The sequence below is a fragment of the Anolis sagrei genome, chromosome 2, assembly GCF_037176765.1.
Source record: "Anolis sagrei isolate rAnoSag1 chromosome 2, rAnoSag1.mat, whole genome shotgun sequence".
Taxonomy (NCBI): domain Eukaryota; kingdom Metazoa; phylum Chordata; class Lepidosauria; order Squamata; family Dactyloidae; genus Anolis; species Anolis sagrei.
Genome location: NC_090022.1, coordinates 283,777,906 through 283,803,882, shown reverse-complemented (window position 1 = coordinate 283,803,882; position 25,977 = coordinate 283,777,906). Strand labels below are relative to the sequence as shown.

At 39.7% G+C, this 25,977-nt stretch overlaps 1 protein-coding gene across 3 annotated transcripts; it reads right to left on the bottom strand.

Moving 5' to 3' along the window:
• Positions 1–1,010: 1,010 nt before the first annotated feature.
• Positions 1,011–25,576, bottom strand: TXNL1 (thioredoxin like 1). 3 transcript variants are annotated; one of them, XM_060761301.2, is made up of 8 exons: positions 25,351–25,572; positions 19,865–19,961; positions 18,203–18,376; positions 14,685–14,807; positions 14,409–14,478; positions 11,981–12,153; positions 11,207–11,311; positions 1,011–1,706 (listed from the first exon to the last, which is right to left on the bottom strand). In XM_060761301.2, the coding sequence occupies exons 1-8, from the start codon at positions 25,446–25,448 to the stop codon at positions 1,677–1,679; spliced, it is 870 nt and encodes a 289-aa protein (XP_060617284.1). In that variant the 5' UTR covers positions 25,449–25,572; the 3' UTR covers positions 1,011–1,676. The 3 variants fall into 3 exon arrangements, with proteins under 3 accessions (XP_060617284.1, XP_060617283.2, XP_060617285.1); XM_060761300.2 differs by lacking the exon at positions 1,011–1,706 and adding an exon at positions 3,837–4,033 and having other exon boundaries at positions 25,351–25,576; XM_060761302.2 differs by lacking the exon at positions 1,011–1,706 and adding an exon at positions 5,610–5,945 and having other exon boundaries at positions 25,351–25,575.
• Positions 25,577–25,977: the final 401 nt, after the last annotated feature.

Here is a 25,977-nt window from a genome sequence, read left to right as displayed (position 1 = left end):
ATATGCTAAGCACAAGGGTTATCTCCAAGGCAGGAGCAGCTCATAGTTCAAATGGCACCATCTGCATTAAAGATAAAAGGACAAGTTGGCCAAAAGTGCAACCCCTCCCTGCCAGCCGTAGAAACAATGCAATGAGACAGAAATGGACACTTGTGGGGATGGAGTACTCTGGAGAAGGTTAGCTGGAACCTAGAACAAGAGCTTGCTGCTGTGTTTCACTTGCTACAGACTCTATTTGCTGAAATGAATTGTTTCTATCCCCGAACATTGCTAACTCCTTTTCATATTCCAATAGGGCTTTTGCAGGAAACATTGTTGGTGGATTGTGTCCAACTCTTTATGCAGAAGAATTAAGTTTGGTATTAATGCATAAATCTGCCAAGGCAGGACAAAAATGCCTGCAGCATTTAACAAAAAAAGCAAACAAACAAATAAAGTAAAATTAGAGAATACTAATTAAGCTAGGATTTAAATTCTTCCTGGGATTTATTGTACTTAGAAAAACAACCAATTTAAGTCAACAAAGTAATTATTCCAATTAAATTCTCTTTGTTAAAATTTACTGTGACTTAGAAAGCAACCTCATATGGACACAGTGCTGGTCAATGTGTGATTTAAAAATATTCTTTATGGGGCACTTTGCCAAGGAGATTTACAGAAGAGGCTTAAAACAATCCAGCACAGCCACTCATCCTTCAAAAAAAATAAAAAAGATAACTATCTCCCTTGAATATTTCTATTTAGGGAACCCCACAGAGGCACAGTAATTCTACCAAAATGTTTAAAGCAACGTTACTCCAAATATGCTTGTATCAAAAATAGCTGATCATGACAGCTCCTCCTTTCACCAATGAAAATATTGGAGACAGGCAAATGAAAGATTCCTCTGAGAAATTAGTCATGTATGAGGCTAATCCAAAGCTCCACAGTATTCGTGTGACATATATGCCTACCTAGGAGATCCATCAGGGGGGTGATAGTTCAACAAAGAAATAGTCATGTTGGAGAACTGAAGATATTGATGCTTTATTTTTTGATGACTGACCATGAAAGCACCCCTGGGAAATCAAACCAATAAGGGCCAACAAATTATAGCCCTCTGCTTAAACCACAGTCCTAAGTGTTTCCATCTCCATAGAAGCACCTGAGTCAATGAGACTGTTAGGGAAGTAGGAACATTGGCCTTCCATCCTGCTGTGTATTGACATCAGGCAGAGAAAAATGTTGAGGCAGTTTCTATGATCTCTACAAACAAGGTACAGTTTCAGAAACACCACACTTCCTCCTTTAAGAAAGGCCTTTATCACTTACAACTGAACAAAACCCATCTCTAAAAACAGAGATCAAGAAACAATTAACATCTGAGCATTAAAAAAAACCACACAATTAGGATGTATGAAGTTAGTTTTTCACTTTTAAAGTGATACAGTGAATTTTCCACTATGCAACTTGGCAAAATTAATGATCTTTATTTACAAATTTATGTTCCAAGATTACAACAGAAAACACTTTAGTGAAATCCCATATTAACAAAATGCAGTGATTTATTTATAATGGTATTAAAATGGAAACAGACTGACAGTCTCTGGCTACGGTCAAGCAATTTCCCAGGAGTTGGAGATAATCTCAAGATCCCGCGTTGATTGCAGTAAGGCCTTCCAGTATTTCTCTTGTATTCAGTGGCTCTCTCCTTTCTTGCCTACCACCTAATGGAAGAGAAATGTTATTAGCACCTAGGTCAAGAAAAGGGACTCTCAAACCATTATATTGCCTGGACTTTTCTAGTATGCATTTTTGTATTGGGGGGTATGGGATTATGAACCCCAAACTAGCCAAGAATAAAACTAGAATAAATACAAGATTTTTGAAGACAGCCAATGAATTAAGTCTTGTTCAAGTATGACTGAAACATACAAGTTTAGTTATGAAAGCTGAATGAAACATAGGAGGAAAATTCAGGCCATTCCTATACTTGTGTCTGTAGCAAGATAGCCATAGCTAAATTCAGGCCACTTTGTCTTACTATGGGATATTAGTGCAAAATATATCTCATTGTAAAATGCATCTCATTATACGAAAAGTGATGTGAAGAAACTATTTATCAAATCACATGCAGTTTGTGAAGGTTCAATAGAAATAAAAACTGAAATCTGCAGTTTCTTCAATAGACTCATAAAGCTGAATGTAATTTTGTGTGAATTGTCTACACCAGTGGTTCTCAACCTGTGGGTCCCCAGGTGTCTTGGCCAACAACTCCCAGAAATCCCAGCCAATTTATCAGTTGTTAGGATCTCTGGGAGTTGAAGGCCAAAACATCTGGGGACCCACAGGATGAGAACCACTGGTCTAAACTGAGGTGACTGATCCAATGACAGTTAAGATGGTAATGGTAGAATATCAGAAGTAATAAATAGTTCTTGTTGTCATCTTAGTCTCTAAATTGAGCAAAGCACTTTCCTAGTCATAGTGGAGGAGACTGCTCAATTGAGATACTTAGCTTGTGTTTGTATGAGCTCATCTATCTATTGCTAAACCATGGTTTAGTGTTAAGCATGAAAATGATCACTTCGGCTTGATTCTGCAAAGCATGCTGAGAAAAACCCATCTTTCAATATGAACACAGATATACCAAATCAACATTCTCTCTTGTTCAGCTGGAGAATAGCAACTGGCAGATGAGGGGATGAAATTTTACAGCCTTCTTTGAACACACAATGCATTTAATAAGGCAGTTAAAATAGCCACAAATTCACACAAAATACTTAAGTCTTCTGACACTGCTAATATAAAATTTGATAATTTCTTATATAATTTCCGGTTTCTACAGATATTGGGAAACTGTATATACTCATGTATAAGCTTAGATATTTTTTTTAATCAAAAATCAACACAAATAATGTAGTTTGACATATCAATGCAAGTATTATACCTTATCACTTATTTTAAAAACCAAACCTCACCTTCTCAGATTAGTGGTGAAAAGCAAGAGTTTTGTATATCCTGGGAGAACAGAAAAGAAGATCACACCCCCTCTTTTATTTCCGTTGCAGAACCAGTTCTAGCCCTTTTGAATGCCTGGGTGGGAAAATAGCACTTCCCCTTAAAGGAGTACCGAGATTATAGAGGAGGTTGATCCTTCTTTTCAGTTATCCCAGGACTGACTAAGTTCTCCTCTTTTGCTGCTCTAATCAGAGAAGGTGATGATTTCTTTTTTGGTAAGTTAAGATACAGTATTAATATATAAAAAAAGAAGCACCCCCTTCTCTGAGTAGAGTGATGAATGGAAGAAAATAGCGACAACAGTAGTAGCTGGCACAAAATAATGCTGGTGGATCCCCCTCTCCACAGAATGGCCCTTAAGTTGTCCACAGATCATATCAAAATCCACAATTTTGGTCCCCAAACCTGCTCTCAATTTATACATGAGCTTGACTTATACACAAGAGTATGTGGATCCATTTTAAGTCATATCCTTACATCCATTTTGAATAAAAATAAACCCTAACCCAGTCTTGCAGAATCATTGTACCGTATTTCTTTGAGTCTAAGATGCCCTTCCCCCCCCCCCCCAATATAAACATTTCTAAAAATGGGGTGAGAGTCTTAGAATCACGGGTGTATTTTTTATATATATAAATAAAACTTTTTTCTGTTGGAAGAACTGAAATTGATAGCATCTTAAAATCGAAGAAAGACGGTATATACAGTGGGCATGCATATATCAATTCTCAAAACAACCAAGGCAATTTAGAATTAGAACCTCATGTAATACTAACGGAAACAATTTCAAACAAGTTAAGATTTAATGAAGCATGTTACAAAAAGGCAAAACTAAATTGGGCAATGACAGAAATGTTTATTCTTTGGTTTTGTTTAAAGCATGATGTAAGCATTAAGCTCCAGTTTGGATTAAGTAGTTACACCCACAAATTAGATAATTATGATGTTAGTTCAAGTGGACCAGTCATCTCAAAAAATAAATAAATCGATACCATTCAGAAGGGGAAATGCTCAAGTGGCCCATATGTATAACCTGAAAAATTAAACATTGTGGAATTGTTTGTCAGCAAAGCCAGAACTGCCTGAAGAATTCCCATCATTACAAAGACACATGATCATTAGGACTAAGATAAAAGAGCAACAACACGATTTGTCTCCAATGAGATACGTTGTTACTCTGGCTACACTTATTGATTCTTATTAGTGGTACATGTTACACAGAAAGTAGAGTGATTTGACTCTTCATTATAAAGTCTTCATTCAGTGCTGACATGTGACTGGTAGTTCCACCACATATGGTCCAAAGTGAACTGCACTGGGGCATGTGCAGAACAACTCAGCCAACTCTTTCCAAAGGTCATCGCTTAACATTTTCATGTCACATGACATAACCTAATTGAAAATAAACCATTAAGGGAACAGAGTGGTGTGGTGGTTTGCATGATGAAAAATGAAACCTGAAAATCATGAGTCCAAATCCTCACTTAACCATTAAAACCCATTGAATAACTGGATAAATTACATTCCTTCAGCCTGAAAAGGCAGTAGAAGTAATTTTTTTCTGAAAGCGTCTCACCAAGAAAACCCTATAATAGAGTCACCAAAATCAGGGCCAACTTGAAGGCAAAAAAATAAAAAAAATAAAAAATGAAAATACCACATTTTAGACCACATACCACATTTCAACCTGTGGGTCCCCGGGTGTTTTGGCTACAACTCCCAGAAATCCTAGCCAGTTTACCAGCTGTTAGGATTTCTGGGAGTTGAAGGCCAAAACATCTAGGGACCCACAGGTTGAGATGGAAATGGAAGCATTCAAGGCATGTGCATTATGCTGTCTTTATTAGGATGTTTTAGGTTAAGAAAGAAATACTATTTATAGCACTTTACAATACTATCCCTTCATTTTTGTTTGCTTGAATACGTTCAGCAAGGGCAATGCTAAACTCGTACAATCATTTTGGAAATAATAAGTGTCAAATTTAGATGGTCCCTTCCCTCTATATGTTTTGTAATGTGTACTGGGGAAAGCATTTAATTTCATTGTGCAATAGCACAATGGCAATACATTTATTCATTCATTCATTCATTCATTCACAATATCAATTAATTTTGTGAATGAATCCCATGACAAAGTTCAAAATTCTACATCCCATGAAACATCACAATTTAAAAATCCTAAGTGAACAGACTTCCAGTAGATGGATCCACATTTTAAGGATGAGCAACAGAAATTGCTTTGAAGGACAAATAACGCAAGTAACACTAGCATATAATTTGCACATACAGAGTCCCAGCTGCTCTGTCTTGCTCTCCTCTGCTTGACAGCTCATAGAAATGGAGTCAGTCAGACAGTACTGAGCTATAAGGCCCAAGGGTTTGAGTCCTCTAAGGATTGGTTCATACTATGTTCAGAAATTAGCCATCCCAAAAGGCTGCATGAGGACAGTGAAGCTATGTAAGGCTGAAAAGTCTGCAGTCTTGAAGGGTTTCAGTGCTTGAAACCCTATTCAGAAAATGTAGCCACAGGTCACTCAATCTAGGGTTGAAGCTGAGAATGCAGTAGGTTCTTCCATCTCGATAATTACCTTGAGAACATAAATAGAAAATCCAATGACATTTGGGTTTTAATAGCAGTTAAACCTGGACACTTCTAACTGCAAAGAGATACACACAAAGAAGAAGAAGAAAGAAGGGTGTACAAAAATAAGAACTTGAACATGGTATATTAAAGCAAAGATGAGTCCATGATAAAACCAAGAGAGCCAGGAAAGGTGTCCCAGAGATGCAGAGAGGAAGTGATGGCATCAAAAGCAGTGGAAATGTGGTAAGGAGAAAGCAGACGTTAGGTGAAGAGAAGAAGCAAGGAGAAAAGGGTGGTGTGGGCAAGGGTCATTTAAGGACATAAATCTTCTGCATTTTTATTTCTTTGGGCCAGGGAAATGCTGAAAAATAATAAAACAGAGTGTTACAATGTATGAATAAGCCAATGAACAGGGAAAAATGGAAGTGTCAAGCCATACTCAAAAGCAGCTGCATTTCACATGCATTTTTATCATAGATACCATGAAGGGAGACACAGAAGTTTCTGCTACAGGAAATACAGGCTCAACCCCCAATTCAAAACAGTTAGCAAAGAGTGCAAAAGAAATCACCACAAAGGCTATATCAGCTTTGCCTCTGACATGGAGATGGCACAGACTGCTGTCTTTGTCTTTGCTCATGCTTCTGAATTTAAACCAGCAATTTTTAATCTAGCATGCAGCATCCAAACGCATTCCCAAATATATTATGCTAGTAGAAGAGGCCTGAACTAAGTCAGGAGATAGTTCTTAATGACAGCCATCCTAACAAGTTACCTGGAAAAGATTACAACTGGATCTTTTCTATTCTGTTGCCTACTGGTTGGGAAAATTTTAAACGTGGGAAAACTGTGGCCTATAGGCCGAAAGACCCTGAAATCCCTGTTGAGCTCCTCCAAAGCTCCTATACCTATTTTTTAAATATCTGTGCTGGTTTGAAGTGATTTTTTTTTTGGCCAGAAAACTGGCCAAATTGACCCCATATCAGCTGCAAAGGTGGTACTCCCTGTAGTTTTTAGCTTGGACATGTATTTTACAAATGAATTTTTAAATACCAGTGATATTTAATTCTGTTTTAATGTTTATATATTTGTAGATTTTAAATTGTACTGAAATGTTTTCAATGTAAGCCACTTTTAGTCTCCTTATGGAGAGAAAAAGCAGGGTATAAACATAATAATAATGATGATGATAATAATAATAATAATAATAATAATAATACCAGTCTTAAATTCTGCAAAAATGAAAACAACTGAAAATCCGGGCAAACTGGCTGTTGGAAGTTATCCAACTTTACTTTAGGTATGTCAAAACTCAACAGTAAAGTTAGGTGAGGGTTTATATGGCTGACCATCCTATCTTGTAACTCAGCAATAACCAGGTACTCAAGAGGACAGCCTCCCCTAGGCTCACAGAAAATTGTATTTTCTGTGAGACTAGGCACAGGCAGACCTTGACTCATGACTGGTGTGCAATACCCAGCTTGGTAATTACAAGTTCTATAATTACCAGGCTGTGAATCTGAACCTGAGATTCTAATACAAAGGTTCTTGATAAGATAAAGAGATACTAGGACAATTCATCTATAATCTTTTCAGTTAACTTCTAGAAGCAATTCTCCCACCAGCTGTTTCTTTAGACAGTTTTTTTAAAACAGTTATCCTACAGTTCGGATTTTAGTTGGCACTGTAATTAATGCAAGATGGGGAGCAGTTAGAATCATAGTAGAGATTAAGATTAAAAGATATATCTGAGCAAGCATAAACTTGAAGCAGTGATAGAACCCACTGAATTGTGTGAAGTGGGGTGAGATATGCGAAGAGGAGTGAAACATAGGCTGTAACGGTTTGATTTATAACTGTTCCTGCTGTTCTGAACACACCAAAGCTTCATACATGATATATTGATTAGATTTTGCATTTTCTAAGATCTCTCCTATTCACCTCTACATTATTCTGTGCTCACCCTATCAAACCAAAATGGGCCTTTACACGAGTGTCATGTTGCAAAGTTATTTTTCTCTTCAGCTCTCGATTTTATTAAGACCATTAATACATTCCTATTCCATTGTGTGTATTATCAGAATAAGGATTAGCAAACAGTATTGCACAGCCTTTGTCTAGCACCAGAGTCTTTCCATCTAGACTCAATTTCCAATGGAATTTCCCAACTCTGAAAATACACCTCAAATTTAGTGAGCTCTGACCATGCTCCTTCCCACAATATCAACAGCAACAAAAACTTTGGCAAAGCTCTCTGGGAATTCTGCCATATATCCACAGTCACACATCTGCCATCACTGTTGACGAGACAAGGCCTATGCCATGCCAGATTCACTCAATGAAGCGAACATAACTGCCATTGTGTAAATTCTCCGAGTTAAGAAATGCCTTTCCATCTAGAACAGGCCTGCACAAATTGCAGTCCTCCAGGTGTTTCGGACTTCAACTCCCAGAATTCCTGAACTAGCTGGCTAGGGCTTCGAGGAGTTGAAGGTCTGAGCACAGGTGGGTCGCAGGTTGTGCAAGCTTGATCTAGACTCACAGGGTCTAGATGGAAAAAAAACTTTATCTATCCACAGCTGGGCTGCACTGGACTGTCTATTAGACACATTCTGTCTTTCTGTCCTCTTCATCTTATAATAAAGGTCGTTTTTGTCGAGTGCTGAAAAATGCACCTTATAAAATATCAGAGAAAAAAGGAGTTTAGTATTCCTTTCTCACTACGGCTAAAACCACCACATAATTTGTATGCCAACTTCATTTTTCATTATTGTTTTTATAACAAAGGATAATTTACAGCTGAAGGGTAAAAGGATTCTGTTGATTGGCCTCATTTCCCCTCAAGCAACTGAACACTGTCAATGCAGTCAGATGAGGATAAGGGCACTAACTGACAGAAGACAGATAATTCCATAGTTCCCAATGACATGCTTGCAACTCTATTTTTATCATGATTTTAAAAATTTGATTTAGATTAAGCAACAACAACATGAAGGCCATCATCCTGCAAAATGAGAAAGTCACCTCCAGAGAACCCTTTATTTTACAATTTTCTATCAGAACTTTCTGTCTCTCAGCTCCTTTGTATGTTTGGACTGCAGTCGATTATGTTTCTTCTTTTTTGATGTAAGCATGTGGTGAAGCAAGGTGGGTTTTTTTTAGTATTTATACCAGAAACGTTTTGTTAAGTGGATATCTTGTTGCGTTTTGTGGATATGAATAGGCGATCTGATATCTGGATCTGAGATCTTTCCTGTTAACTTTGTTTATTGCTTTTTTTCTGAGACACGAGAGGCTGCTTTCGAGAAATCAGAATTAAGAGTAGTAATAAGAGGGTGGAAAAATGCTTTTGTGTCTTGGATCTGTGACCTATACTTAAGTTTCACAAGAAAGAGACTTTTAAAATTAACAAATCTGCCTCCTGAGAAACTGGCATTTTGTGACCGGATACACTATTACAGTGGACATAGCAGATAACTAGGTGTGAACAATGGGTGCAAAAGGCTGGGAACTACAAGCAAAGGGGTGACCAGAGGTATAGTTATTTTAGAAGATGCAGCCTGTCATGTTAATAATAAGCTGTACCTATCCAAACATACTTCTATATAGTTACGGAAAGTACAACATTCCTGCCTTTCATTGTATCTGACCGCATCTCTGCCTATGAACCCACCAGGAGTTTGAGATCTTCCGGGGAGACCCTGCTCTCGATCCCGCCTGCTTCTCAAGCTCGGCTGGCGGGGACGAGAGATAGGGCCTTCTCGGTGGTGACTCCTCGGCTGTGGAACGCCCTTCCTACGGACATTAGACTAGCACCATCTCTAATGGTATTCCGCAAAAAGGTGAAGACCTGGATGTTTGTGCAGGCGTTTGAGTAATTTAGTGCAATCTGGTAATGGAACATAGGAATGGAACAATGGACGACGAACCTGGACTACGCTTGGATGATGAGAAGATTGGGTACGGTTGTTTTTTGTAATAATTGTGCATTGTAATTGCTTATTGGTAATTTATGGATAATGTGTTAAGTCAATTGTTATATGTTGTATGGAACCACTGCTGTTTCTACTGTTTTTACTGTTTGTGAACCGCCGTGAGTCGCCTTCGGGCTTGAGATACAGCGGTATATAAGCAAAGTAAATAAATAAATAAATAATAACTGAACACCCCCTTTTCTATTCAAACCTCGCATAATCTATGGCTCTGCTCAGCGATACTATTTCCTGAACTCCCAGCCATCAAGTTTCTTTCTCCACTACAGCATAGGTTCTAAAAATAAATTATACATCTTTCTATAATTCCAACATAAGAATACAATGTTTATAGAACAGATAAACACTTCTGAAGAGAAAAAACTTCAATGAACAGTCTTAAAACAGTTTTTACAGTCTTCAGTACACAGCAAACAATGCCAACCTTGATCACATCAAATCAAATGATCAAGTATTTTATGTACTCATTCCCAGACATTTCTACCAACACACCATGCATAGTTTCAGCATTTAAATACACTTATGCCAAGGATTCCAAAAGGCTGTATTGATCCTTTTCCTCCCGGCTGTCCTTTCAGAAATGCAAGCCTCCTTTCAAGGCTGCTATCTAGAACTTGGGTTACATACAGTTCTTTCTCCTCTACAACCTGTGCTTTTATTTATTTTTTTCCATGTCAGGAGTGACATGAGAAACTGCAAGTCGCTTCTGGTGTGAGAGAATTGGCCGTCTGCAGGGACGTTGCCTGGGGAACCCCAGGATGTGTTACCATCCTATGGGAGGCTTCTCTCATGTCCCCGCATGGGAAACTAGAGCTGATAGACAGGAACTCACCCCGGTCCCTGGATCTGAACCGCCAACTTTTTGGTCATCAGTCCTGCTGGTGCAAGGGTTGAGCCCATTGCATCACTGGGAGTTCTTATGTAACCCTGTGCTATATGTCTTTGATTCAATAGATACTGGGCTTACTAGTATTGTTCATCATATCTGCTCAGGTCAAATAATTTGATATCTAGTGTAGTTAAAAATGCTTCAAAATAGAAACAGAGAAAGGCCAAAAAATGTGTAATAAAAACTGAGAAAATAGAGAGTGGCTAAGTAGAGCTTCCAAGGACAGGCGAACCAAATTTAAGAAGAAATATACTGCCTACTATTTCTCACCCTTGTCTTGCTCTCTCCTTGTACTTTCCATCACTACCAGGATAAAACCCCCGAATCTTAGGAGCAGAATATATGTATACATTTTATACAGAAAAATTGTTTATATATCAATGAATGAACATGTACAATGCTACAGAAAGATAGACAAGGTATGAATTTCTCAACTGCCTTCACACTCTAAGTAACTAGGCTTTGGGGGATAAAACAAATAATTCAGGAGATCCCAAGCTTAAGATGACATTGGGTTTTATGAGCTTTTTAAAGCAACCATGCATCTTTGACAGTTCACTGCAAGAAATGACACAATAGAAATATGCAAGGCAAATCTGACTTCTCATTTCAAAAACCAAAAAACACCTCTAGAGATTACACAATATAGCAGTCATGAAAAGCTCTTCTGTGAACGCTGCAGTTTGCTGTTTGTAAAACCTACAATATGGCTTCTGCTATAATAGAGATATCTGAACATACCCGCTTAAAATCGTTCATGTTTGTTGCTTGGACTGGTGTTCCAATAAATGTGAAATATGAAATTCTTGTTGTTTCTTCATCACCTTGATTGGATTGAACAAATAACTGAAATGGAAAATATCAGTGCTGAGTTTTAGTGTGGAAGAGTTCAATAAATACTTAAAATTCATGGAAAAGCCATGTCAAACATGTTGACTAGTCTAATTCTTTTAGGGTTGCTAATGGAAAAATCAACGGGTAGATATCAGAATTCAAATCTGTTTCTCCTAGTAAGGGCTAATAACACAGATGCCATGTTCTTTGTTTCTCTTGAGTCTGTGCAGATTTTTGGTAACTGACAATTGCCCTGCTGTCTATAGCAAATCTTAGGAAAAGCAGTACCACTTTTACAAAACCAAAGATTGTAAAAACAAACAAACAAGGAAACAGTGGCCAGGTGTGTACAACTGGTGTTCCAATGCATAAAGTGCCCATGAAATTGGGATGTTCTTTCGACCTCTTCTATTACTGTAGCCCTTTGTGTGCCATAAATCTCAGTCAGAACTTCTCCCAACTTTCTGAAGCAGTTTTTAGAATCTCAAGGTGCCGCAGGAGAAAGAATCCTGGCCACTTTCATTTCAAATTTTTATTCCTTTCCTAAAAGGGCCCCCTTTCATAACTCCTTTTTTTTCCTTTTAACTGCCTGCAGATTGTGAATAAAATGTCTTTTAGGAAAACATCTGAAGTGTTGCTTGATCATATTAACAAGGAAGAAATGTGAAGCATAATACTCACAGTTACGCTGTTAACATTCTGAAACTTTACATAGCGGAGCTGGACAATACTGTCTTCTTTAATGTCATCTGGTGTTAGTTCCAGAGCCTGAGTGGGTTCACTTCTTTCTGCTTCTTCAAAATCCATTGATCGAGGAAGGTTGATAAACATTTTTACATACTTTGGACCTTGTCCTGTAACAAAATATTTTTGGACGTTGTTATGAACCTTAAACATGATTTGAATACTCATATATGTTATGGCAGGGGTCCTCAAACTTTTTAAACAGAGGGCCAGGTCACAGTCCCTCAAACTGTTGGAGGGCCGGATTATAATTTTTTAAAAAAACATGAATGAATTCCTATGCACACTGCATATATCTTATTTGTAGTGCAAAAAACACTTTAAAATACAATAATTAAAATGAACAATTTTAACAAATATAAATTTATTAGTATTTCAATGGGAAGTCTGGGCCTGCTTTTGGCTGATGAGATAGGATTGTTGTTGTTGTTCTGTGCTTTCAAAGTTGTTTCAGACTTAGGTTGAACCTGAGCGAGGGCCGGGTAAATAACCTAGGAGGGCCGTATCCCACCCCTGGGCCTTAGTTTGAAGACCCCTGTGTTATGGTATTGCATGTAACTGACTTCTATATAATTCAAAAGGAAATAGACATATCATTCGGCCTAAAATATCACCTTGCTTTATAAGGTACCTTTTATCTTAACTGAGTCTAATAATCAGAAAGAGTTCTTTTGGACCACAAATCCCCTCACCACTGGCTTCGTGAGAATAATATAGACTACTGCAATGAGCTCTACATGGGGTTGCCTTTGAAGACGGCCCGGAAGCTTCAATTAGTCTGATGGGCGGCAGCCAGATTTCTACCTGGGACGGCATACAGAGACATACTACTCCTCTTTTACGTCAGCTCCACTGGTGCCAGTCTGCTTCTGAGCCCAATTCAAAGTGCTGGTCTTGGCCTTTAAAGCCCTGTAAGGTTCTGGTCCAACTTACCTGTCTGAACACATCTCACTCTATGAACTTACAAGAGCTTTAGGATCGGCTAGGGAGGCCCTGCTCTCTGTCCCAACCTCTTCGCTAGCTCGACTGGTTGGGACGAGAGACAGGGCCTTCTCAGTGGTGGCCCCTCAGTTGTGGAACTCCCTCCCCAGTGACATCAGACAGACCCTTCTGGTTTTTAGAACAAAACTTAAGATTTGGCTTTTTATGCAGGGTTTTGGTGAATAGGAAACTGTGGAATAAGACTTTAGCAGCTTAAATAATGGACTATGGATTTTGGAAAACTATTAAGGATATGATATCATTACTCAGCATTTTATATGGTTTTTAATCTGCTTGCTTGCTTGATATGTGTTTTAACTGCTGATGTGTTTAGATTGTTTATGTTTTGATGAGGTGTGTGTGTCATTGTTTATCTGTGCAGCATTGAATTTTTGCCGGATTTGTAAGTTGCCTTGAGTCCCCTCTGGGGTTGAGAAAGGCGGGGTAGAAATGAAGAAAATAAATAAATACATCACAGAAACATAGAGTTGGAAGAGAACTCATGGACCATCCAGTCCAACCCTCTGCCAAGAAGCAGGAAAATCAGCCGCAGAACACATCTTGTCCAACCATGTGCTACAGAATAAAGTACTTATGGAAAACCAATTTCATTCTCAAAACAGGGGGAAGTTAGTGGGTTTGTATTGACTCAGTCTTCAATCTTTAATTTGAGTTAAGTCTACCATTTTTAAATTGTAAATTTCATGTCATTTCAACAAGGGATAGGCAACATGTGCCTCACCAAAGCAATCTATCTAACTAAAACAACAACTTTCAATAGTAAACTTTTAAAACAGGAAAGTTTGCTGATGAGATTCAATGCCATATTGGGGGGGGGGGTAACCCTAAAACAAGTATTTTCTGCTTGTTTTAAGAAATGTTATCCGGTTCACTCTTGAGATTTCGTGCTGCCATTTACTGCTGACTGTTGGCAATGGCATATCCCTCAAAGCCATTCCTGGTCCCTGGAAGTTATGGACCACAATTTAACTGTGAATATTGCAACTATTTAACATAGGTAGCATAAAAGTTATCAGCTATTACCTATACTTTTCAGGCTGGGAAACCAAAAGAACTAAAAACAGTATAATACGGAGAATTTGTAATGGTCCCTGACAGAAAAGCAGACTTTGTTTTGCAAATTCTGCATTCCCCTGCATTATTTTTTTCAGACACTTTGTTAGGCTATACTCTGTCACAATGTGTAGACAGAATGATGCTTGAGGCTAATATCCAAAATTTAAACACGGAGGAGCACCAAGAATGAGGCCGACATATGAATAACTGGCAACTTATTAGTTGCATTTTTAAAATTATGGGAATTAAAAAATACCAGTTGCTGCATGTATCAATGGCTATTTTTGAAAGAAGTTGTTTTACTTACCATTATCAGGTCCTTGAAATTTAATAGAATACAGCTTGACAGGCTGATTAAAAGCTACCGTGATGAGCAGCTGTGGAGTAAAAAAAATAATGCATGGATAAATGGTATTAATGAATAAGGATTAATTTCAGCTGCTACTCTTTTTCTCAAATGATCAACACCAATTTAAATAGATAAATTAAAAACAAATAGAAATTACTATTGTTGAAATAATGCTGTCAAAATATTATCATTGTCCTTCAAAAGAAAAGTAATACTGTCTGGAGTTCATAATACCTGCTCATCACAATCCGATTCCAAATAGGTAGAGTCTTTACGTAAACAGTTTTCAAACCCGTGTTCATCACTTTCATTAAGGCATTCACAGCCAGCTTTATTAATAAATGGCATCAAGTCCATCTAGAAGGAAGAGACAGTGAATTACCTGCCTAAGTTGTTTGCTTGTAACATACAATACAGAAATAGTAAGAATGCAAAAACTGACAGATTTAATACTTAATCTCTCCCTCCCAGAATTATAAATCTTGTAATGTCTTGTTTTATCCATGTACTTTCACTATTCACTATGTCTACTACCAATATGTATTTAGCAGCTTTGGCCTATAAAACTTTCGGCAATGTAACTTTCGCAAACTAGAGAGGCTTCCAGTTGTGCTGGGAATACAACTCCCAATAAGGCCAGCCAACAAAAACAATACAGGCCAATATATCTAGAAATTCCACTGAATTACGATCTAAGTTACAAATATTCTGCTTTAACTTTTTTTGTTCATGGATTAAAATGTAGAGATTCTTATTTTTCTATCCTCGTGCCACCACTTTCTTTTTCTTTCATCTCTCAACAATATAACTTGCAATTTTAAATCGTTAACTACTTTGAATGCATTGGTTGTATGGAAGTTTTAAACTAATATAAACTGGGATGGGGTGGGGGGGAAGAATCAACTCATCAAATGGAAGCCTTCCTATAATTCTCTATTTGCAATAGTCAAGGCATTTGTCTAAATAACGAAGAACTGGTTGCCTCAAAGCTTCTTCCCTGCACATTATATTTAACTATTAGCATAACTATTTACACTTGCACTACAAGAAACAGGCACAATAATATAGCCAACATTTGTAAATTTGAAGGGGTGTGAATTCACATGGCCTATATGCTTGGGGATTATTTACATAAGAAAGATTTGTTTGGAAAGGTAAATTGGGTTCATTCTGCATTACAGTGTTTGTATCTATTCAGCTGTGAATTTAAAGTACTTAACATCTCAAAAGAGATGTGACTTTGCATTTAGCATAATTCTAGGTTTCTACAAATACCATTTCCCATCAAAGCCTAATGGATTGCATTTGCTAATACTGAAAACAAACCCTCACAGAACTGCCTTGACAGAAATGTGAGACTATTGAGCAATTGAAATATTAGTAGCAGGGTACTCTGCTGAAACATTGCATACTTATCATGGGTTGCATTAATATTTTGAGCAGAAGAAAACTCTGACCCTTTTAAGAAGACCATTATATCAAATATTACTAGGAAACCAATGTGAAAATGATAACTCCAGGTGTGTGATTTGTTTGAGCTCTCATTTACATATAAGGATCAAGGTCAGACAAGTCTATGTTACACAACAAATTGGGAAAACCAAATAAGAAACCTGAATGAAAAAAAATCAGTCAAAATGTTGTCAATGATTTTTTCCAATACTGGAAGATGGTAACTGAGATAGTGCTTGGGATTTCCCTCACTTATTGGTCTGTATTTATTAATGATGGATAAGAAGTTTGGGGAGGAACATGAATTCCCATACTCCTTTCCTTTATGAAATCTCATCTCTGTCCACTTCAATGTTGCAGAAGTATTAGGGTCACTACTTTTGCTGGGCCATAGTAAAAATTATTGAAAATTATTTTAGTGAACATTGTGAATATGCAATAAAGTCAAGCTCTCAATAATTTTATTTAGAAAATGTTGAGATTTAGCTCAAATCTTTCAGCAAGTGGCAGAATCCTTTACCAGCTTTTTGATATTAGCAAACTGGCTACTTTTTAAAATCTTTTTCTGCCATATACTCAGTTATGTGATCCGAGAAACACAGAGATGAAAGGCCTCATTGTTGTGTTGCTCCCACAATACATCTCCTCTTACTGGCTAGTAATTTGTTTTCCTGGGCCATCTCTCTTTAGAAAAATTACATAGCAGGTACAAGCCTTTCTCTTTTTGATAAAGAGTTTCAGTAAAGCCACTAACATGTTGCATTAGTGTGATAATGCATATTGAATTAGATCTTTCAAGCATTTGTCTTGAACTGAAGCTATTATCAGTGGATGCAACACAGTGAAGTGAGAAGGGACTGTACCACTTCAGTCTCCATAGCTGTGTGTGTTTTTTTTTAATTGAAAATAATTTTTGCATATTTCTCTGTATTAAAACCTATTTATGAATAGAAAAAACATATGGTGTATATTCGGATTATTTATATCTTTTCCTCAACACTGCACACAGCAAGATGAAAGCACAGACATACTTTCAGCACCACAGAACTCCATGATTCTCTGGGGATACCAACAGTTAAAAAAACTTATGACTGTTATGGTAATAAGTTAACCAACTCTGATAGTTACTTTACTGTTATTTTCTATTCGCAGTTACATGTTAAGGGCAGCAAACTATTGAAACAGTGGTTCCCAACACAAATATCTGAAACCCCTTCCACACAGCTGAATAAAATCCTACATTATCTGCTTTGAACTGGGATACATGGCAGTGTGGACTCAGATAACCCAGTTCAAAGAAGATATTGTAGGATTTCTGCCTTGATATTCTGGGCTATATGGCTGCATGGAAGGATCCTGAGACATAAATCTTAAGACAGATTGAGAGAACTTCCACTCTAATGTCATCCCTATTTAATAGAAGGTCATGGGAGGATAGTTGCTGAAAACAGTGTTAAAGGGCTCAATCCACTAGAAGCACGTCCCTCCTGAGCTTAATATAGAAAGACAGAGGAGAAGATCTAATTATGTTTACTACTGAATGAGATAATGACAGAATAGATTTCCATGTCCTTCCACAGCTCCATGTGCACTCCCCAGATCTATGTTAGATATAGATCAGATGTACTAACAGATTTTCAGAATTTACCGCCCTTAAGAAGTATTTCCAAAGGACTATAATAACTGGAAAATACCAAATCAAGACAATGGCAAGATTAAATAGCGATGGCATTTAAAAGACAAAATAACAATTCTCCTCTTAATCACTATACTATAGGAATGTTGTTTTTTAAAGAAGTCCCTTTTTCATTTCATGACAGGAAGCGAAAAAGGTGCAAAGCCTAAAAACTGCCATTACCAATCCAACACTGAATCACTCCCAATACAAGTTTATTCTGGACCTGTAATATGTCTTTATTAACAAGTTGCCCTATAACTTGTTAGCACAAATTATACTTTTAATTTTCTAGGAAAAGGCAATCGAAGTTTTTTGTAATTTTCACTTTAGCCTCACATGTTGCATCACAGACTGTTTTGGCCCTCACTTTCTCAAACAGCCTTTCATGGGGAACAAGATTCACAGAAATCAGAACCTCTGAATCTCCAATAACACAGAAAAAAAATTGCTGCACATGACTGTGCACTCTATTTTGATTCTCTGATCCCACCTTTTGCCAGAACTTGGAAAAAATAATTTCTTTTCTATGTTAGCTAGGTGATTTTGACAGTTTTAGTCCACATCTATTTTTCCCTTGCCCTGGACCAAATCCAGTGAAGTCACTTTCAGACAAAATACATACATATCCTTTTGGAATATCTGTGTCCTCATTGTTCCCAGGATCATTTTCTAGGTGTTGCTTGATTTTTTCTTCTAATCCTACTGCATCAGCACCTTGATACTGGTCAATTCGAACTTTGTTCCGGAAAAAAAGAAACGTTGGGGTTGCTGAAATATTATTGGTTGCAGCTGTTCCCTAAAACATGGAAGTCAATAGTTAGCACTGTATAACAATAAGATTTTTTTTGCAAAGAAATACAGATCACCCACCACATAGTAATGACCTAAGCTTGGTCTCATATAGAAGCCCTGAAGACAAGGAGTGAGGGAAATACATTGAAGTTTATGATGCTCCCTCCATCTATAAGCCATTAATACATGTGAGTATCAAGTTAAATATTTGCTTTTAAGAGCTTAAGTCAACACAAGATGGTAACTTCTAGTTATTTAACCTGACACTAACACACCGCCCCCAAAAGGCACTGAAATTCAAGCTTGTACATATTATGTCTATTTTTAATTTCTGAGAGAACTAACTACAAGATTTAAGAATGCCTATGATACTTACTATATCTAGCTAGCTTCTGAATTGGTTGATATCCGTAGCCACAACATAAGAATTCAAATGGAAGCATTTCTATGGTCTCTATCAATGACACCTTGGTTGTGTTAAACTGATGTTTGACAATGGCTATTAGGGATAGAACTTGCTACATTACCTACTCTTAGTTCCATTTGTATCTCGCCATTCACAAATTATTTATTAATTTTCTGCATTTTTGACCGCCGTTCTCAGCCCTAGGGCGACTCACGGCGGTGTACAACATATAAAAACAATTTACAATAAAGCAATATCACTAATACACAATAATATAATTACACTAAATGATCCGCTCCGTCTTATCGTAGAATCATAACCAATCTCGTAAACCATATTCCGTTCCAGTTGTTGTTACCAGTTAATGTAGCACTCAGTTAAATGCCTTCTCAAATAGCCATGTCTTTAGGCTCTTACGGAAAGACATAAGGGAGGGCGCTTGTCTGATGTCAACAGGGAGGGTATTCCACAGCCGGGGGGCCACCACCGAGAAGGCCCTCTCTCTCGTCCCCGCCAGACGTGCCTGTGAAGCAGGCGGGATCGAGAGAAGGGCCTCCCCAGACGATCTCAAGGCCCTCGTGGGCTCATAGGCCGAGATGCGGTCCGCAAGGTATTTTGGGCCGGAACCGTTTAGGGCTTTGTAGGATAACACCAGCACCTTAAATTGGGCCTGGTAGCAAATCGGCAGCCAGTGGAGCTGGAACAGCAAGGGCGTTGTATGCTCCCTGCGTCCCGCTCCTGTTAGTAACATGGCTGCTGCGCGCTGGACTAGCTGAAGCTTCCGGGACGTCTTCAAGGGCAGCCCCACGTAGAGAGCGATTATGGCCAAGAACACGAGGAAAAGTAACATTCTATAAATCTTAAACTTTAAAGATAATCAATTTATCCTATAGGAATGCAATCATGATAAATGCTACCCTTGTATTTTTGTGGCAAATGTACAATTTGTCTTTCACACAATTCTGCTTGTACTTATGAAGTTGGTTGGATTTTACATATAGTTCATATTTCTGTATATTCATATTGCCTGGATGAATGTGTCAACATCACCCAAATATTATGTGTACATGTCTGAACAATCCTCACCTGGCATTGATGTACATCAACTTCCAGAAATGTTGCTTGTGGGTATTTATTGCTCAGAGCATTGAAGGCAGGAGATATCCTTAAACATGGGCCACATCTGCCAGGAATAACAGTAAAAAAAGTGATTACTTAGTAGCTAATGACTCTTTGAATTCATTTTATGATGTAGGAAGGAGACAAACTGATTATAAGATGAAGTTCCCTAAGACCATCTCCGTCCCTCATCATACTCTGGAAGGTGGTACTCATCTCAATTTCAATCTGAAGAGTCGACATTGTCCGGAAACACCTCCAAGGTCATGTGGCCAGCATGACTGCAATAAACTATTTCAGCTATTGCAATAAACCATAATAGCTATTAGCCGAAGGATGCAGCAATCTACTCAAGTTGGAGTAATAAAGCACAGTTATTCAGGAGTTCCCAGCCAACCAAGTTTTAATGAAAGATATATGAGGCAGACTATGCAACACAAACCCCACTGACACAAATTCAGTGCAGCACAGAATAAAAATATTAAGATTTGACAAATCTTTAACAGACCGTCATATTGAAAGACAGCATGTACTGACTCCTGGAAAACATTCCTGCTCAAAGCAGGAAGTATGGCAATTAGTCACAATGCACGGCAAACCCAAGGATTTAGGGTGTGGGTTCAGCTTGGGAAAAGAGGTAGCCAACTCTCTGAAGGATGTAGTGACACATCAGAGGACACATCAAACAACAACATAGAGACTCCAAGACACCCTATGTACAGAATGTATGGTATGTGGATGGGACATTGCTTCACCAGCATAAGATGAAATGTAAGATTATCAGAGTGCTGCTGAATCAGGTTAAGTCAGGGCCTATTAATCCTGTAGATAGGAAGGTGCTGCAAAGGTGGCATGGAGGGGTGGGTGTGTTGTTTTGTTATGTGTGTTGAGGAAAGCATTTAATTTTGTTGTGCAATATCACAATGACAATACAGCTATTCTTCTGCAATGACACACATTTAAGTTCCCTCAATTCCTATCTTTCTTCGTTGTAATTATCAGTGGTATTCACAATTTATTATATTTTATGTTCATTTGTTTTTGAATGTTATACCCTGCCTCGAGCCATCAAGAGAGGTGATTAACAAATAAAATAAGTACATTGGATTATGACTATGGGTTTGAATCCTCACCCAGAAAGCAAAACTCTCAGACCCCTTCCACACAGCTGTATAAAATCCACACTGAACTGGGCTATATGGCAGTGTGAACTCAGATAACCTAGTTCAAAACAGATATTGATATCTGCCTTGATATTCTTGGTCATATGGCTCTGTGGAAGGGCCTTCAGGAAGAGAGTCAAAACCTGGCTCTGGGAGCAGGCTTTCGGAAATTAGGATAATGCAGTATTCCAAATATAGAATTATGTGTAATTTGACCTTGGAATGGCTTACACCTTTAACTTTGGATGGCGTATTTTTAACTTTGAATGTACTTTAATCATGTCTAATATGTTGCAATTTTAAACTATTTTAGGTGATTTTGTTGTCTTGAGGCACTGTGTATGCACCATTGTAAGCTGCCTTGAGTTCCCCTGCCGGGGTAGAGAAAGATGGGGTATAAATGTGGCAAATAAATAAGGGGCCATAGATGAACCTGCTGCACTTTTCTTGACAAGATTTGTTCAAAGGGGACTTTCTCTTGCCTTCTTCTGAGGCTGAGGTTTCCATGGCTGAGCAGGTATACATCCCAGTGTAGTAGTCCAACAGTCATACCAATACTACTATAGTATGCTGACTGTCTTTGAATAGGATTACACTATCCTTGAAGATGTTTGTAGAAGTTTGAATTGGTCAGGGTAAAATGCCTTGGTTGCAATCCTATTACGATTACTGTGATGCACTCTGTGTGGGTCTGCCTATGGAAAATGCTCACAAACTTCAATTATATCCAGATTGTTAATTGATTGAGATTCTCACAAGATGGCAAAGACAACCCTTTCCCAAAGCAAATTTCACCAAGGGTCACCATAAATCCGAAACGGTTTGAAGGCACACAGCTATGTCTAGGTAGACCACAAAGTTCGTAACGCATGTCCCTAAGACCCCTTCCACCCAGCTAAACAAAATACCACAGTCTCTGCTTTAAACTGGAATAAATGACAGTGTGGAGTCAGCTCACCCAGTTCAAAGAAGATATTGTGAGATTTTCTGCCTTCAGATTTTCTTGTTCCAACAGACCTCACTATCTCTGAGGATGCTTGCCACAGATGCAGGCGAAACGTCAGGAGAATGCCTCTAGAACAGTGGTTCTCAACCTGGGGTCCCCAGATATTTTTGGCCTACAACTCCCAGAAATCTCAGCCAGTTTATCAGCTGTTAGGATTTCTGGAAGTTGTAGGCCAAAAACATCTGGGGACCCCAGGTTGAGAATCACTGCTCTAGAACATGGCCACATAGCCCGACAAACCCTACAACAACCCAGTGATTCCAGCCATGAAAGCCTTCAACAATACATTTCTTTATTTCAGACATTTATATCCTACTCTTCTCACCCCCAAAGGGGGACTCAGAGCGGCTTGCAATCGGCACTCGTTAGATGCCATAAAACTGTTTTTAACTGTGTTGTTGTTTATTCGTTCAGTCGTCTCCGACTCTTCGTGACCTCATGGACCAGCCCACGCCAGAGCTCCCTGTCGGCCGTCACCACCCCCAGCTCCTTCAAGGTCAGTCCAGTCACTTCAAGGATGCCAGCCATCCATCCATCTTGCCCTTGGTCAGCCCCTCTTCCTTTTACCTTCCACTTTCCCCAGCATCATTGTGTTCTCTAGGCTTTCCTGTCTCCTCATGATGTGGCCAAAGTACTTCAACTTTGTCTCTAGTATCCTTCCCTCCAGTGAGCAGTCGGGCTTTATTTCCTGGAGGATGGACTGGTTGGATCTTCTCGCAGTCCAAGGCACTCTCAGAACCTTCCTCCAATACCACAGTTCAAAAGCATCTATCTTCCTTCGCTCAGCCTTCCTGTGATAATTGTTTTAACTGCTGTTTTCTACGTATGTGTGTTTTGTGTAGGCATCGAATTGTGCCTTTTTGTAAGCCACCCTGAGTCCCCGCTCGGGGGTTGAGAAGGGTGGGGTAGAAGTACTCGAAATAAATAAATAAATAAATAATAAAAACAATAGCAATAAAATCACAATTAAAACATTAACTAGACAATAAATTAAAAGATTCAATTCAAAGCTAACAAATCCAAGACCACATCCAAAGTCATAACACCGCTGTGAGTCGCCCCTGGGCTGAGAACAGCGGTATATAAGCAAAGTAAATAAATAAATAAATAATCTGAGATCTGTCCATTGTGAATCAAGGAAATATTACAAGATACTGCTGACGGTTAGGCAATGAAACAGGGTGGGAAACTTTTGGTGGTTCCCATCACACCTGTTTTTCAGTGGCAGCGATGGCAGTAAAGTGTGATAAGAGGTAGGAGCTCTGAAAACGATGGCTGGCACTCCTTCCTGGACATTTCAGCCTCTTTTCAACCCTGGAACATGTAATTCAGTGTTCCTTCATCAGGCATAGACCGACTTGAGTATGCTCTCTAGGTATTTTATTTCAGACACTTCTACCCCGCCCTTCTCACCCTGAAGGGGACTCAGAGCGGCTTACAAAGGCACAATTTGATGCTGGCAACAATACAACAATAAACGGTATAGAAGCAATTTAAACAGTTAAAAACAATTAAACGGTTAGTTCTCAGTTCTACAACACCTCAATAAACCAGTTTAGCATTGAGCGTTCGCTGTCTCATAGTCCATAGTTTCAGTTCCACATTGTCAGTCCTGTTAATTCTAGTCGTCCATTGTCCTTAGCTGCCAGGTTGCCCAAAGGCCTGGTCCCATAACCACGTTTTTAATTTCCTTCTAAAGGAGAGGAGGGATGTTGCTGATCTGATTTCCCCCGGGAGCTAGTTCCACAGGGGAGGGGCCACCACCGAGAAGGCCCTGCTCCTCATCCCCACCAACCTCACTTGTGACAGAGGTGGGGTCGAGAGCAGGACCTCCCCAGATGATCTTAGATTCCGAGGTGGGATGTAGAGGGAGATGCGTTCGGACAGGTACGGCGGACCGGAGCCGCATAGGATTCTGTAGGTCAAAACCAGCACTTTGAATTGTGCTCGGAACTGGATCAGCAGACAGTGGAGCTGACATAGCAGAGGGGCGGTATGCTCTCTGTATGACGCTCTGGTGAGTAATCTTGCTGCCGCCCACTGGACTAGCTGAAGTTTCCGAACAGTCTTCAAAGGCAACCCCACGTAGAGTGCGTTGCAGTAATCTATTCGGGATGTAACGAGAGCGGGGACCACCGTGGCCAGATCTGGCTTCCCAAGGTACGGGCGCAACTGGTGCACAAGTTTTAATTGTGCAAAAGCTCTCCCAGCCACCGCTGAGACCTGGGGTTCCAGGCTCAGCGGTGAGTCCAGGATCACTCCCAAGCTGCGAACCTGCGTCTTCAGGGGGAGTGTAACCCCATCTAACACAGGCTGTAACCCTATGCCCTGTTCGGCCTTACGACTGACCATAGAATCAAAGAGTTGGAAGAGACCTCATGGGCCATCCAGTCCAACCCCATTCTGCCAAGAAGCAGGAATATTGCATTCAAATCACCCCTGACAGATGGCCATCCAGCCTCTGTTTAAAAGCTTCCAAAGAAGGAGCCTCCACCACACTCCGGGGCAGAGAGTTCCACTGCTGAATGGCTCTCACAGTCAGGAAGTTCTTCCTCATGTTCAGATGGAATCTCCTCTCTTGTAGTTTGAAGTCATTGTTCCGCATCCTAGTCTCCAGGGAAGCAGAAAACAAGCTTGCTCCCTCCTCCCTGTGGCTTCCTCTCACATATTTATACATGGCTACCATATCCCCTCTCAGCCTTCTCTTCTTCAGGCTAAACATGCCCAGCTCCTTTAGCCGCTCCTCATAGGGCTTGTTCTCCAGACCTTTTATCATTTTAGACGCTCTCCTCTGGACACATTCCAGCTTGTTATCTCTCTTGAATTGTGGTGTCCAGAATTGGACACAATATTCCAGGTGTGGTCTAACCAAAGCAGAATAGAGGGGTAGCATTACTTTCCTAGATCTAGACACTATGCTCCAGTAGGACCTCTGTCTTGTCTGCATTCAATTTGTGGGAATTGGACTCCAATTCCCACAATTCCCAACCGCCTATGGCAATGGTCCTCAACCTGTGGGTCCCCAGATGTTCTGGCCTTCAACTCCCAGAAATCCTAACAGCTGGTAAACTGGCTGGGATTTCTGGGAGTTGTCGGCCAAAACATCTGGGGACCCACAGGTTGAGAACCACTACTGTCCAAAACACCTGGAGGCAGGCCCAAAGTAGGCCCATGCCTGGCGTCGCTGCGTTGAATCAGTATCTCTAACCCAACAGTTCCCAGGCCAAAGGAGTAGGCCTCAGGCGTGAGGTGAGGCCTCCCTCTCCCTTCCTCCTTTCCCTCACCCTCTCATGGTGAACTTGGCCACCACCAGCCGGGACCCCGCGGCGCTGAGCTCGCCCTGGAACTCCGCGTCGTTGGCGACCGCCTTCACCCCGACCATCCCGCCACCGAGAGAGACGAGGCCGCAGCAACACCTCCTCCTCGGCTTCTCCTGCCGGTCTTATATGTGCACAGTCACCGCCGGGAAGGCGGAAAAGGAAGACGAGCCTCCCAGCATGCACCGCGGCCGGACTCCGCGCAGGCGCAGCAAGGCATTGCCGCCGCCGCCATTTTCCTCCGCTTACTCCTCCTTCCGGACATCCTCGCCTACTTCCTGCAGGTTATAGAGACAAGGGAAAGAAAGTGGGCGCACTACACTTCAGGCTAAGAAACGAAAAGGGAATGAAAACTGGCCTCTCTTAGGAAGACAGAGAGATCCACCAAGTTATAGAGATTGGGAATTAAGGTGGAGTAAAACACTTCCGGTTAAGGAACGAAAGCATAATGGAATGGATAGCTGTGAGTTTTCCGGGCTGTATGGTCATGTTCCAGAAGCATTCTCTCCTGACGTTTCGCCCACATCTATAGCAGGCATCCTCAGAGGTTGTAAAATGTTCAGGGTGAGAGAAAGAACTCTTGACTGCTTGAGG

Coding starts and splice junctions, on each gene's coding strand:
- TXNL1 (XM_060761300.2), bottom strand. CDS start 25,448: ATGGTCGGGGTGAAGGCGGTCGCCAACGACGCGGAGTTCCAGGGCGAG. Junction 14,479..14,684: donor AATCGGATTGTGATGAGCAG/GTATTATGAACT, acceptor TTTACTCCACAG/CTGCTCATCACGGTAGCTTT. Junction 4,034..11,206: donor ACATGAACGATTTTAAGCGG/GTATGTTCAGAT, acceptor TTAATTTTTCAG/GTTATACATATGGGCCACTT.